Source organism: Podarcis cretensis (assembly GCF_951804945.1).
Source record: "Podarcis cretensis genome assembly, chromosome: 2".
Taxonomy (NCBI): domain Eukaryota; kingdom Metazoa; phylum Chordata; class Lepidosauria; order Squamata; family Lacertidae; genus Podarcis; species Podarcis cretensis.
Window position 1 is genome coordinate 116,551,373 of NC_137171.1, and position 13,551 is coordinate 116,564,923.

Genomic DNA, 13,551 nt, shown 5'->3' on the forward strand with positions numbered 1-13,551 from the left:
CCAGACTAGACTGCTTTTTAAAAGGATTAGACAGATTCATGGAGGAGGGGGCTATCGATGGCTACCAACCGTAATGGCTCTGCGCAGCCTCCACAGCGATGCTTCGGAAGAGCAGTTGCTGGAAGCTGCCAGAAGGGGGAGTGATGTTGTGCTCAGGTCTGGTTTGCAATCTTCCCATAGGCCTCTGGTTGGCCACGGTGAGAAGAGGATGCTGGGACCAGATAGGCCTTTGATCTGACCCAGCAAGGCTGTTCTTAGGTCTTTTATGATGACGACTGTAGTTGAGTGATATATAAGTGATATATATAAGGCTCTGAGCCCGGCCTTGGCTGGGGAGGGCGGGGTATAAATAAAAAATTATTATTATTATTATTATTATTATTATTATTATTATTATTATTATTTAAATAAAACAAAACTAAGGGGGCATGCTTGCTAACCACACCTACTTGCCAACACCATTGCCAACCCCGCTTTGGCCAAGTCCTGAGCGGTCCCCAATCTGTTTACACCTCACCCTGTTAGAATTCCTGCTCAATGATTGCAGTCATAGGATTGTTGTCTTTCACATGACGGTGTATGTTTTGACTCCACAGAGTGGGAAGTGACAGAGACGGGATGTTTGTGTTACTGTGTTCTGTGAAGTGGGACTATTGTCCTTTGTCCTTTGTCTTTTTGGTGTCTGATGCTAGAGAGAGAGGGAGCCATGTTGCAGTGCTCCGTGTGTGTTTATATGTAAATAAAGTAGATTAGCCAAAATGCTGAGTTGCTGAGTTCTGTTATGCAAACTGTGAACGCTCTGCGGATCCCCAAGTGTGCCAGTGTCTGTTGGCATCGGTCGCTATGATGTTCGGGCAGAAGAAAGAAGAGAAGAAGAGTTTGGATTTGATATCCCGCTTTATCACTACCCGAAGGAGTCTCAAAGTGGCTAACATTCTCCTTTCCCTTCCTCCTCCACAACAAACACTCTGTGAGGTGAGTGAGACTGAGAGAATTCAGAGAAGTGTGACTAGCCCAAGGTCACCCAGCAGCTGCATGTGGAGGAGCAGGGGCACAAACCCGGTTCACCAGATTACAAGTCCACCGCTCTTAACCACTACACCACACTGGCTTTTGAAAACTTTTGAAGCTCCCGAACGATCGAGCAGGAGGGAGAGAACATGCCAGTTGGGCATGTGTCTCTACCAGGGTCCTTCTCAAGTGTAGGACGAGCTCCCGACACACACACACCCAAACCTCACAGCTCACCCAAACCTCCCCACCCTCTCCCTTCAGAGTTTGTCTTACAGCCTCCCATTGCAGCTCGCTTCAATTGCAGCCCCCTTTTGAAGGGGGAGGCAAATCATTCCCTGAAGTGCCTTCCCTCCCAACTCCACTAAACCTCACTGCAGTTGCATTTAACAGAGAATGGAGCTTCACAGCAAGGTTCACCTATTGGTGGCCGTGCAAACACCAGCATGACAACAGCCTTGCTTTTGTATGCATATAGGAAGATATGAAATAAATTTCTCCCTCATCCCTACATATAGCCATCAAAAGGGACATTTTTTTCCAAGTTTTCATTAGCCTGCAAGGCTGTGCCAGGCCAGTCACAGCTTCAACACGCATGGGATTTCGTCTTCAACTCTGGTCAGGAGCTGGCTAAGAATTTCCGCCAGTTACAATTTCATATGAATCAGAGCAGAATCATATCCTTTGAGTGGGTTTCATTCAAGACCGCCACTCATTCAAGACTGTCACTCACTGTCGGTAAATCAGGCTAGGAAGCAGCTTCCTGCTGCCATCTGCTGATCAAGCTCAGTATTGCACCCAGTAAGGACTCCTCACTGAACGTAAGATCATCATAATAAAATAATAATAATAAATTTGTATTTATACCCTGCCCTTCCCGGTTCAGGAAACCGGGCTCAGGGCGGCTAACAACAAATTTAAAACACTGCTGGATCAGGCAAGGAACTGTCTAAAAGAGAATCCTGTTCTCACAATGACGAACAAAGGAAATCCAACAGCTGGCATAATTTATATATATATGTAGTAACACTGATTCTAGTCTTTGGGCAATCAAAATGATGGATATGATGAAGCTAGTAGCCATTGATGGCTTAAGGGACATCCTCCAGAGGAGGAGCAAATCTCAGGGAGACTCTCAATCTGTGTTCTGCACGTGTTTTGTGACTGCCAAAGTGTGCAGTTAAGTGTGAAATTCACTTAAATAGGAATCGTGACTTTTGATATTTTTCAAAGCTGGTTTCTAACCTTCATGTGCTCAAAGCACATCAGCTACACTAGCCAAAGTTGTGTAAGTCAGAGCTGGGTGGGGGGTGGATAGTTGTGGAAGGAGGACTGAGAAAGATATCAAATACTTGGCAGAAACAGTGCTTTAAAAAACAAGCAAATGTGCGAAGGCCTGCAGAATTTGGAAAAAAACAAAAGGTTGATATGACAACAGCTCAAGTACATGATGCCTCGATTTTTATTTCATTTTCAAAACACACACAAAAAGTATACACAATCCCGTCCTTCAGCCGGGGGTGCTCTCTACGGAGTCCAGCGCTGTGGGAGAATACAAATTTCCCATCTCACCTTGGGGGAAGCGATCTTTCAAGGTCAACTTCTTAGAGCATGGGTAGGCAAACTAACGCCCGGGGGCTGGATCTGGCCCAATCGCCTTCTAAATCCGGCCCACAGATGGTCCGGAAATCAGTTTGTTTTTACATGAGTAGAATGTGTCCTTTTATTTAAAATGGTTATTTGTGGGGCATAGGAATTCGTTCATTTTTTCCCCTTCAAAATATAGTCCGCCCCCCCCCCAAGGTCTGAGGGACAGTGGACCAGCCCCCTGCTGAAAAAGTTTACTGACCCCTGTCTTAGAGCAAATCCGCACCATGAGCTTAAAGCACACCCAACGAACATTAAAAGCACATGATGCCTCCTTGCCAAAGAATCTCAGGAACTGTAGTTTGTTAGGGGTCCTGGGAATTGCAGCTCCGTGAAGGAGAAACAGCCAACTCAGTCCTCCTGCCTTCTTCAAGCTCATTCCAGCTGTGGCCACCCTCTGGCAGCTTGTGAGAAATGAAACCCACCACAAGCACCATGTGGCATTTTCACCTCTGATGGTGTCTCACTGAGTCCATGGTCCCAAGTATGAGCTGGTCTGCATGTTTCTCAAGCTAGGCTATTGCACCTCTCCAACAATCCATCGGGATGCCAAGCAGCAAAGTGGACTCAGGTGCTGCCTGTAAAGTCCTTTGTCACAAAGGTCTGTGCAGTAGGGTCAGGGATAGCTCAGTCGTTAGAGCCCGAAACTCTTAATCTCAGGGTCAAGGGTTCGAGCCCCACGCTGGGCAAAATATTCCTGCATTGCCGGGGGTTGAACTAGATGATCCTAGTGTTCCCTTCCAACTCCACAATTCTGTGACACCCAGTGCCTCACCTCAGATCGTTCTTTGGAAGCAAAAGCAGCTCACGGCTGGAATGATCTTGCCAGCCTGGCAAGACGCAGGCAAATGAAGGTTCTGACGAGCCAAGAGGGCTCTCTCTGCCACCTCGACTGAGTGTGGCGGCCGTGAATGGGCAACTAAAGCTCCCAGGATGCTTTGGGGGGAAGTCATGTGCTTTGAATGTGCACTGAACGTGCCAAAAATGTGCAGAGTGGACCTACCCTTCGAACCAGGATTTCCACTCGCTTTCCACATGTGTGGCAATGCTTAGGCCATATATCCCTCGTAACAGCAGTAACATTACAGTGGCAGCATGTGGAAAGTTGAGTGGGCCTCCGCAATGCCACGTAGGAGGTTCCCAAGCACCTCTGACCATTCCCCCTCCTTCTCAGGTTTGAGGTACGCACACATAGACACCTCCAGGGTTGGCTATTTACGAGTGCAATTTCTGGAATGTTGTGGGCGGTATCAATATAGAGCAGGGGCAGGGAGCTTCTTTTAGCTCAAGGGCCACATCGCCTTGTGGGGCACCTGCCAGGGGCCAGGGGCGGGTGAGGCCACAGCTGAAAGTGAGCAGAGCAACTGCTCTGATTCATACAATAGGTTACGGGCAATGGGTCAATGGACACACCACAGCGCCCCCTGCAGGCCGCTCCCTGCTGCCAGTGGAAGGGAGGGCAAATTTAGCTCGAAGCACGGCAATGTTTTCAAGGGATGGATTTTGTCCCCAAGGGACAGATGGCAGTGAGATACTTACAAAGGAGGAAGGTGGGGTCAGTTCTACAGTGTGGCCTGAACCTGTCCAGTTCCCCCTGCGCCCCCAGCCACGGAGAATCAACCTTAACTTTCTCAATCCCATCCTAAGGAAGCCCTGTTGGATCAGAACAAAAGCCCATCAAGCCCGGAAATTTTCTCCGCTATGAAGCCAACCAGCTGCCTCTGGGTGGCCCCCACGGGTGGGATGTGAAGCAAAGGCCACCCCCCCCCCGATGGCTCCTCCCACCCACCAGGTCCTACACTACGCCTGAACCCAGAAGCTTCATAAAGCTATGAAGACTAATTGCCACTAATGGACCTACCCTTTGTGAACTTGTCTGGCTGCCGCTTAATAACAAAAATGAGTGCTTTTTGTTTCTTGGTCAGGCAGGGGGAACCATGGGGAACCCTCGGACTCTCTATAAATTGCACCCCGTCTTCCCAGGCCACAACCCTTCTGGCCCTGCTTCTCTCCGCTGCCTAGAGTGTTTTCATGGTCCTCAACCTCCACTATAACGCCGGTTTCCTTGATGGAGGACACAGAAGGATGGAGCACGTTAGAATGTTCAAAGTGACCTGCATTCCGAGAATCCTTACAAACAACCCTCTGAAGCTTAGGGTAGTTTAATCTGGGCTGTGGATTGTTTATGCTTCTTTTGCTGCCAGGAAAGAGGTATTCCCCCCCCCCTTCTCCCATCTTTTATTGCTTATTGTTTTAACTTCTTCACATATTGTCTTGTTTGTAAGCCACCCAGAGAATTTGTTGTTGGGTAGCTGCATTTTTATTTTAAAGACGATTTGTGGGTTAAGCAACACCCTCCTCTCAAAAGATCTGAACCATTTTGCTGCCCATCTTAATCCAGGATTCCACTTCCCAAATAAGACCACCTAGATCAGCTTTTCCCAACTTAGGGCTCTCCAGCTGTTTTGGACTACAATTCCCATCAGCCCCTGCCAGCACTGGGAGGATGGGAGTTGTCAAAGCAGCTGGAGAGCATCAAACTGCAGGGGACGTGGAATGATCTAGCTACTTACCATTAAGCTAACAAACATGGTTGGAATCAAACAACTGTTGCCTTGTGCCAGGCAGATGGTTCGAAGATATACTGCCCCTGCAACTGGAGTTTCTATCTAGCTATTGCATTGCTAAACCGCAGCTAGGGGTACATTTCGCTAAAAGGAGGCCCATTTGTGTTCATGGGGAAGCAGCCTATGACAAGCTTCTTTGCTCCTCTGTTCTGCACTAGCCATCACACCGCTTCTAAAACTAACCGCCGATATAAGCCTGAAATCTCGCTTCCGTTCCCCCTTACTATCCTATTCAGCCTACTTCTATTTTCCAAAAAACCACCAGACTAATCCTAGACCCTCCTCTATCCTCGCTTCCTGCCTGCACTGCGCAGGCCCTCCCGATTCCAAACACCTTAGGGACTAGCACCCTTTCTACGAGTGCTGAGATGGACCTGTGTGACCAGGAAAGGCTAAATCATAAAGGGACAGGGCAAGAGGCACCAGTCACAGAAGTGATACCCGGCCAGAGAGGTTGCTGGGCCCCTGCTCAGCAGCCTCCCAAGAATTCCCCATGCTGTAGCTCTCAGCAGAGTGGATTCTCTGATGTGTGGTAAGGGAGGAATGAGTGCTGAAGCTCCTCCCACACTCGTTGCAGATGTAAGGGGTGTATATCGAGTGCGTTCTCATGTGTCTCGTGAGCTTTGAGCTGGAAATGAACCTTTTCCCGCACTCGGTGCATCCGTACGGCCTCTCCCCCGTGTGGACTCTCTGGTGGGTGTTCCGGGTCGACAAGTGGCTGAAGCTTTTCCCACAGACGTTGCACAGGTAGGGCTTCTCGCCCGTGTGGATCCTCTGGTGTTTGCTGAGGTTCGAGCTGTAGCTGAAGCTCTTCCCGCACTCGGGGCAGCTGTAGGGCTTCTCGCCTGTGTGGACCCTCAGGTGTTTGGTGAGGTCCGAGTTCTGCTGGAAGCACTTCCCGCAGTCCGGGCAGCCGTAGCCATAGGGCATCTCTTCCATGTGGATCCTCTGGTGGGTGACCAGGCCTCGGTGCTGGCTGAAACAGGCCCCGCACTCGGAGCACACGTACGGCATCTCACCGGTGTGGGTTCTCTGGTGGATGAGAAGGTTTGAGCGCTGAGCAAAGCACTTCCCGCACTCGGGGCACTGGTGCGGCTTCTCGCCCGAGTGGATTCTCTGATGTTTGAGAAGGTTCGAGCTCTGGCGGAAGCATTTCCCGCACTGGGGGCAAGGGTACGGCTTCTCGCCCGTGTGGATTCTCCGGTGGATGGTGAGGCTGGAGCGCTGGGTGAAGTGCTTCCCGCAATCCGGGCACTGGTGGGGACTCTCTGCCGCGTGGACTCGCTGGTGTTTAATGAGGGATGGGTTTTGGTGGAAACCTTTCCTGCCCTCAGGACTCTGGAAGTGCCTTTCCCCCGGCCGGGCTCTGCTAGGAGTCTTCAGGCCGTTTTCTGTGCTCCGGTTTCCTCTCCTCTCCACGTAGTCACTGCTGGAGCTACCTTTCTCTAAAAGAAATGGGGGGAAAGAAGAGACCTCATGTTTCCTAATGGACTTGTGTCTCCCAATATGGGGGCAGAGATCCCAAGAAAACCGGCTAGTTGGTTTATGTACATGACAACATCAGCTAGAACTTTGTATGCACAGAGGTGGAAAGAGGAAGGATTACCAACTAAGGGGGAAAGGCTTATGAAACTGATGGGCTATGCTGAAATGGCAAAATTAACCGCCAGATGAAGAGGGAATAATGACGAAGTGTTTAAGGAGGATTGGAGACCACTGATAGATAACCTATCAAAATATCACCAATATATGAAGTCGTGGTCAGGGTTTGAAATATAAAAGCTTTAACAACAGCAGGGTTTAGAAAATAAAAATATCTGTGTTGTAAAACAGCTAATAAAAAGGAATAAACAACAAACACCAGGAAAACGGGGGGGGGGGGGGAGTAAAGAAGAAACTTTGTATGTTTTTTTTTTAAAAAAAATGTATATGATGAGAAATGCTTTGGAATATTGTTCGAGACTTAATAAAAATGATCTATACTTGTGTCTCCCAAGATGCTGAAGAGAAAGAAACCCTTTTCACATGAGCCGATAGTTTTTCAGAGGGCAGAATGAATAGGCCCAGCAATCATGTTCCAACCCTAAATCCCATCTAGACTGCTTTACTATAGTCTAGTTTTCAAAGAAGTTGACCTCTGCCTGAGCTGTATCATTTGGACTACAAAGGAAGGTTCGTCTCATATACCAGAGATGAGGAACCTAGAGCCCTCCAGTTGTTCTATTGCTCCCATAATCCTGACTGTTGACCATGCTTGCTAGGGATGATGGGAATTGTAGTTCAGCAATGGGATGGAGCCTTGGTCTTCCTGGGCCCAGCCCAAATCCACGGCTGTTTCTTGTCAGTCCTTTCATGGAAAGAAAGGGCCTGGGTGCACGAGCATCCACATGTCATCACCACTCTCAGAGCTACTGCAAACCGCTCACACTCCCAAGACAGAAGTAGCCAAGTCAAGGCCCTAAGAAACACGCAATAAACTCTGACGCCAAAAAAGGCAGCAAATCCTTACCCTGTGCTCTGGCTTCCTCTTGCTTCACCTCTCTGCACAGCCGCTTCAGTCCAGGACCCATGGGAGATGGCTTTGCCTCGGGACGATTCACAGCTGGGGCTTCCAGTGCCTGCAACAGTAGTTAATTTAAACGTACAAACGGGGGAAGAAATTAGTTCGGCTCGCTTCTCAATGCAAACCTACATCATTTGCACTTCCTAACTTAATACACAAACCAGAACACAGGTATCGTAAGAACATGGTATTCAAGCCAATGGCCCATTTGGTCCAGCATCCTGTTCCCACAGGTGATGGGAAGCCTAAAAGCACGACCAGAGAACCAAAGCATTCTCCCTAACTAGCAACCCCAGCAGGTGGCATTCAGAGGCCCCCTGGCAGTGGAGGGAGAACACAGCCGTCGTGGCGAAGTAGCCAATGATAGCCCTCCCCTCAATGAATGTTCCTAATCCTCTTTTAAAGCCATCCAGGTTGCTGGTCATCACTGTTTCCGGTGGGAGCAAATTCCATATTTCAACTATGTGCTGATAATAATAATAATAATAATAATAATAATAATAATAATAATAATAATTTTATTTATATCCCGCCCTCCGCAGTCGAAGCCAGGCTCAGAGCGGCTAACAACAATAAAAGTAACACAGTTTACATAAAATCACAATCAGTTAATTGAAATGCATTCTAAAATCAATTCATTCTAAAATCGATTCAAGAAACATGAAATCCCTGATATTTGCAGATACTCACGTGGTTTTAAATTACATTTGTCTGCATGCAAATGAGTGGTGCCGGTAGGAAACCACACACATATTACACAAAGCTCAAGGAATTTGGTTTTTGGTAATTTGGTAATTCCAATCTGTTACCTCCGAGGATGTGGACAGGCTGCTTGGACGAGTGAAACCAACCACCTGTCTCCTGGATCCTTGCCCATCCTGGCTTATAAAAGCTAGCCGGGAAGGACTGGGCGATGGGCTTCGTGGGGTGGTGAATGCTTCCCTCCGGGAGGGAGCCTTCCCAGACCCGCTGAAAGAGGCAGTTATTAAACCGCTTCTTAAAAAACCATCTTTAGATGCGGCCACAATGGCCAACTATCACCCAGTCTCAAATCTTCCATTCTTGGGCAAGGTGATAGAGCGAGCGGTTGCCGAACAACTCCAGGCACGCCTGGAAGAAGTGGACCATTTGGATCCCTTCCAGTCGGGATTCAGGCCTCATCATGGGACTGAAACTGCCTTGGTCGCACTGGTTGATGATCTCCGGCGGGCTAGGGACAAAGGTGAGAGCTGTTTCCTAGTTCTGCTGGATCTCTCAGCGGCGTTTGATACCATCGACCATAACATCCTTCTGGACCGTCTTGAGGGGCTGGGAGCTGGGGGCACTGTCCTACAGTGGTTCCGCTCCTTCCTCCTGGGCCGTGTTCAGAAAGTGGTGGTGGGGGATGAGTGTTCAGACCCCTGGGCTCTCATTTGTGGGGTGCCTCAGAGTTCTGTCCTCTCCCCCATGCTTTTCAACATCTACATGCAGCCGCTGGGAGAGATCATCAGGAGGTTTGGGCTGGGTGTTCATCAGTATGCAGATGATACCCAGCTCTACCTCTCTTTTAAATCAGAACCAGTGAGGGCAGTGAAGGTCCTGTGTGAGTGTCTGGAGGCGGTTGGAGGATGGATGGCGGCTAACAGATTGAGGTTGAATCCTGACAAGACAGAAGTACTGTTTCTGGGGGACAGGAGGCGGGCAGGTATGGAGGATTCCCTGGTCCTGAATGGGGTAACTGTGCCCCTGAAGGACCAGGTGCGCAGCCTGGGAGTCATTTTGGACTCACAGCTGTCCATGGAGGCACAGGTCAAATCTGTGTCCAGGGCAGCTGTTTACCAGCTCCATCTGGTACGTAGGCTGAGACCCTATCTGCCTGCGGACTGTCTCGCCAGAGTGGTGCATGCTGTGGTTATCTCCCGCTTGGACTACTGCAATGCACTCTACGTGGGGCTACCTTTGAAGGTGACTCGGAAACTACAACTAATCCAGAATGCGGCAGCTAGACTGGTGACTGGGAGCGGCCGCCGAGACCATATAACACCGGTCTTGAAAGACCTACATTGGCTCCCAGTATGTTTCCGAGCACAATTCAAAGTGTTGGTGCTGACCTTTAAAGCCCTAAACGGCCTCGGTCCAGTATACCTGAAGGAGCGTCTCCACCCCCATCATTCTGCCCGGACACTGAGGTCCAGCGCCGAGGGCCTTCTGGCGGCTCCCTCATTGCGAGAAGCAAAGCTACAGGGAACCAGGCAGAGGGCCTTCTCGGTAGTGGCGCCCACCCTGTGGAACGCCCTTCCAGCAGATGTCAAAGCGATAAACAACTACCTGACATTCAGAAGACATCTTAAGGCAGCCCTGTTCAGGGAAGTTTTTAACGTGTGATTTTACTGTATTTTTGGTTTTTATGGAAGCCGCCCAGAGTGGCTGGGAAGGCCCAGCCAGATGGGCGGGATATAAATAAATTATTATTATTATTATTATTATTATTATTATTATTATTCTGAGAGCCATCTCTGTGCAGCACTTTTGTGAAATATTGAGCTCCGAGGCAACCACGCAAGCTACCTGGAACAAGATTAAGGGAAGTTACCTGTTTTTCCTTCCGTTCGGCCTCTCGCCGCCTCAGCAGGAATGCCTCGGCCAGCGGCACTGCTTGGGCGCAGGTCTCCGGGTCGTGCTCCCTCACCCAGCTCTGGATTTCCTGGGGCAGGAGGGTGAGGAACTGCTCGAGAACCAGGAGGTCCAAGATCTGCTCCTTGGTGTGCTTCTCCGGCTTCAGCCAACTGCGGCACAGCTCACGGAGCTGGCCGCACACCTCCCGGGGACCCTTGGCCTCGTGGTAGCGGAACTGCCGGAAGCGCTGGCGCTGCGTCTCCATGCGGATGGCGTCCACCTTCAAAATGGCCGCCTTGACTTTGCCGTACTCCCCTCGGTCCTGCAGGCTGAGGTTGCTGTAGGCCTCTTTGGCCTCCCGGCTCAGGACAGGCAGCAGGCGGGCCAGCCACTCCCGTCGAGGCAAGTGGCAGGTCCCAGCTAGCCGCTCAAAGGAGGCGAAGAAGGCCTTGTTGTCCCCCCATGGCGCAGCCTCCTCTGTCACTGGTGGGTTGCCCCACCCCAAGTGAGAGGACTGCATGGCTCGGAGGAACTCTTGCCACTGGGCTTCCCAGCATTCGGGCAAACCCTCATCGGGCTCCTGTTTCACTTGCAGCGGGGCAGCCCAGTCAAGGAACTCTCTGATGGTCCCAACCTGAAGGACACGAGGAGATTTCCCCGCTTTTTCTGCTCCCTCGGCCGGTTTGGGGCCTGCTGGGTCACGTTCCTCCATTTTGACACTGGAAGGCGCTGGTGTGGCCTGGCATCTGCTAGCCGGTGCAGACCCTTTCTTGGTTGCCATTTCCTATCAGAGTAAAGAGTGGAGCTCTGGACTTATAGACACCCTCTCCCTGAGAACTTGTTGGAATCTTCCGGGTTCCTCTTTGCTGCTCTCACAGCCCTGCTCTGCGATTTGGTCAAAAGAAGAGGTCGTTTTCCATAGAAGTGGGGATTTTGTGTTTTTAAACAAGCGGTACGTCACACAACATACTTATGCAGTGAAGCTTCTCTCTGAGGGAGAAAAAAACAAGCACAGACTGTGAGAAACATAACTTACTACCTATTAATGGCCAAATTGAATTCAATGGGATTTACTCCCTGTAAGCAGGCGCACGATTGTAACCTAAACTGATGCTGGCTGTTGCTGTTTTACTGCTGGGTTAAAATGTATTTTGTTAATGTTATTTATTTATTCATTCATTTATTACCTGCCCTTTACCCTAAGGTCTCGTGGCAGGTTACGGTATCAAAACACATTATCAGTTTTTAAAACAACAACAACTTAACATCATAAAAATAAATTGTAAATGAAGTCAGCGCTTTGGGGTGATGACAGTTTGGATGCAGGGTTGAAGTAGCGTCTCCACCCCCATCATTCAGCCCTTCTGGCGGTTCCCTCACTGCCAAAAGTGAAGTTACAGGGAACCAGGCAGAGGGCCGTCTCAGTAGTGGCGCCTGCCCTATGGAACGCCCTCCCTTCAGATGTCAAGGAAATAAACAACTTTCTGACTTTTAGAAGGCATCTGATGGCAGCCCTGTTTACGGAAGTTTTAATGACTGATGTTTTAATGTATTTTTAATATTTTGTTGGAAGCCCCCCAGAGTGGGAAACCCAGCCAGATGGGCAGGGTATAAATAAATTATTATTATTATTATTATTATTATTATTATTATTATTAGAGGGGAAGCAACAACGAATTGCTGCCATGTAGCAGCAAACTCAGGGTATGTTAATAAATGGCCTGGGTAAATATAGACATTTTTAGCTGGCACCAAAAACCCACAAAGATTTGTCGCTGCTCAAATCTCTACACTGAGAATGCCATTTCCCGTGTCACCACATATTTAGTTTTAGCATTGGGGGTGGCATCCCCAGCATTTCTTAGCAAGCGGATAAGTTAGTCAGGGAGAAGGCACTTTTGGGGATGGGTGGCCTGTGGCAACCCCAGATGCCGGTGGACTACAAATCCCATCATTCTTGGCCACTGGCCATACTGACAGGAGTCTGAGTCCAACATCAGGCTCACCCTCTCCGATCTGGGTCCCACGGTGCTGCTTCGAGCTTTGCAGGTTAATACGCAAGTGCCTTGGACCTGGGCTTGTGTGCATGCCCACTTGTCTGATCTGTAGGCTACAAAGGGAGGGGGAAAGCAAACAAGCAACGTATACACACAGAGAGAAAGGGCCTGTTTCTTTAGCAGCGCCGGGCCTTGCCCTGCTGCACCCCTTTCGATCCGCAGCAAACCAGCAGGTGATCCGCGCCGATCTCCACGCCGGCTAAGCAGCAGCTCCTGCGGGCTTAATTCCTGCAGCTCAGCGCCGCCACTTAAAGGCAAACGCCTATAGGGAAGGCGATGTGAAGATCTGACAGTTCTGGACCTATTGGTCTCTTTCTTCTCTGGAAATCAGCCCTTTTGCAAACCACTTGCTCCCAGGCTGAACTTAATGGTTGCAAAGAAATGAGATTTCAGATTGCATCCTCCCTCCAAGTCCAGTTTTTTTTTCCTGCTCTCTGAAAAGCAGCAACAAACCCACCCCTCCCCCTTTGCAATTATTTACTCACCTTTCCTCCAAATGCACAGACCTCCCCCAACAATACTACTCCTGGGAAATCCCCAAAGCCAATTTTTTTCTTTTTCTTTCTCCCCAGGGTAGCTAGAACAGAACAGGAAGGTGCGTCCAGTATTTAAATCCCCCCAAAAAACACTCTCCAAGAGTCCTGGGCCTCTCTAGGCAATGGGGCCGTCTCTAGGTTTAACCCTTGGAGCGCCTCGCCCGAGAGACAAGAGACGGAGAAGGATGAGGAAAAACCAAGGAGAGCAACTTCTTTTTCCAGGTTTGCAAGTAAAACAAAACAACACAGCGCAACTTTATCCTTCCTGCACAAAAGCAGGCACTGAGGCTACAATCCCAGGGTTGCAACAATATAATATTATATAATATTAACAATAACAAGAATAGTAACAAGAATATGCAATTTTTAAAAATCAGAGCTTTCCAAGGATAAATAAAACAAGTTGAAAAGCATTTGGATTAGAGCATTTGCCCCTTAGTGGCTCCTCGCTTTGTTAGGCGTGGGGTTAAAGCGGTTAAATGGACTGAGCTGAGATTCCTAGAGGGACTCCGGTT

The 13,551-nt window shown here is 49.3% G+C and overlaps 1 protein-coding gene across 1 annotated transcript; it reads right to left on the bottom strand.

Annotated features, from left to right (window-relative positions):
- Positions 1-2,455: 2,455 nt before the first annotated feature.
- Positions 2,456-13,228, bottom strand: LOC307208480 (uncharacterized protein). Its single transcript, XM_079963088.1, has 4 exons — positions 12,986-13,228; positions 10,421-11,433; positions 7,795-7,903; positions 2,456-6,730 (listed from the first exon to the last, which is right to left on the bottom strand). The coding sequence occupies exons 2-4, from the start codon at positions 11,222-11,224 to the stop codon at positions 5,712-5,714; spliced, it is 1,932 nt and encodes a 643-aa protein (XP_079819214.1). The 5' UTR covers positions 11,225-11,433; positions 12,986-13,228; the 3' UTR covers positions 2,456-5,711.
- Positions 13,229-13,551: the final 323 nt, after the last annotated feature.

Coding starts and splice junctions, on each gene's coding strand:
- LOC307208480 (XM_079963088.1), bottom strand. CDS start 11,224: ATGGCAACCAAGAAAGGGTCTGCACCGGCTAGCAGATGCCAGGCCACA. Junction 7,904..10,420: donor CCGAACGGAAGGAAAAACAG/GTAACTTCCCTT, acceptor CTACTGTTGCAG/GCACTGGAAGCCCCAGCTGT. Junction 6,731..7,794: donor AGAGGAAGCCAGAGCACAGG/GTAAGGATTTGC, acceptor CATTTCTTTTAG/AGAAAGGTAGCTCCAGCAGT.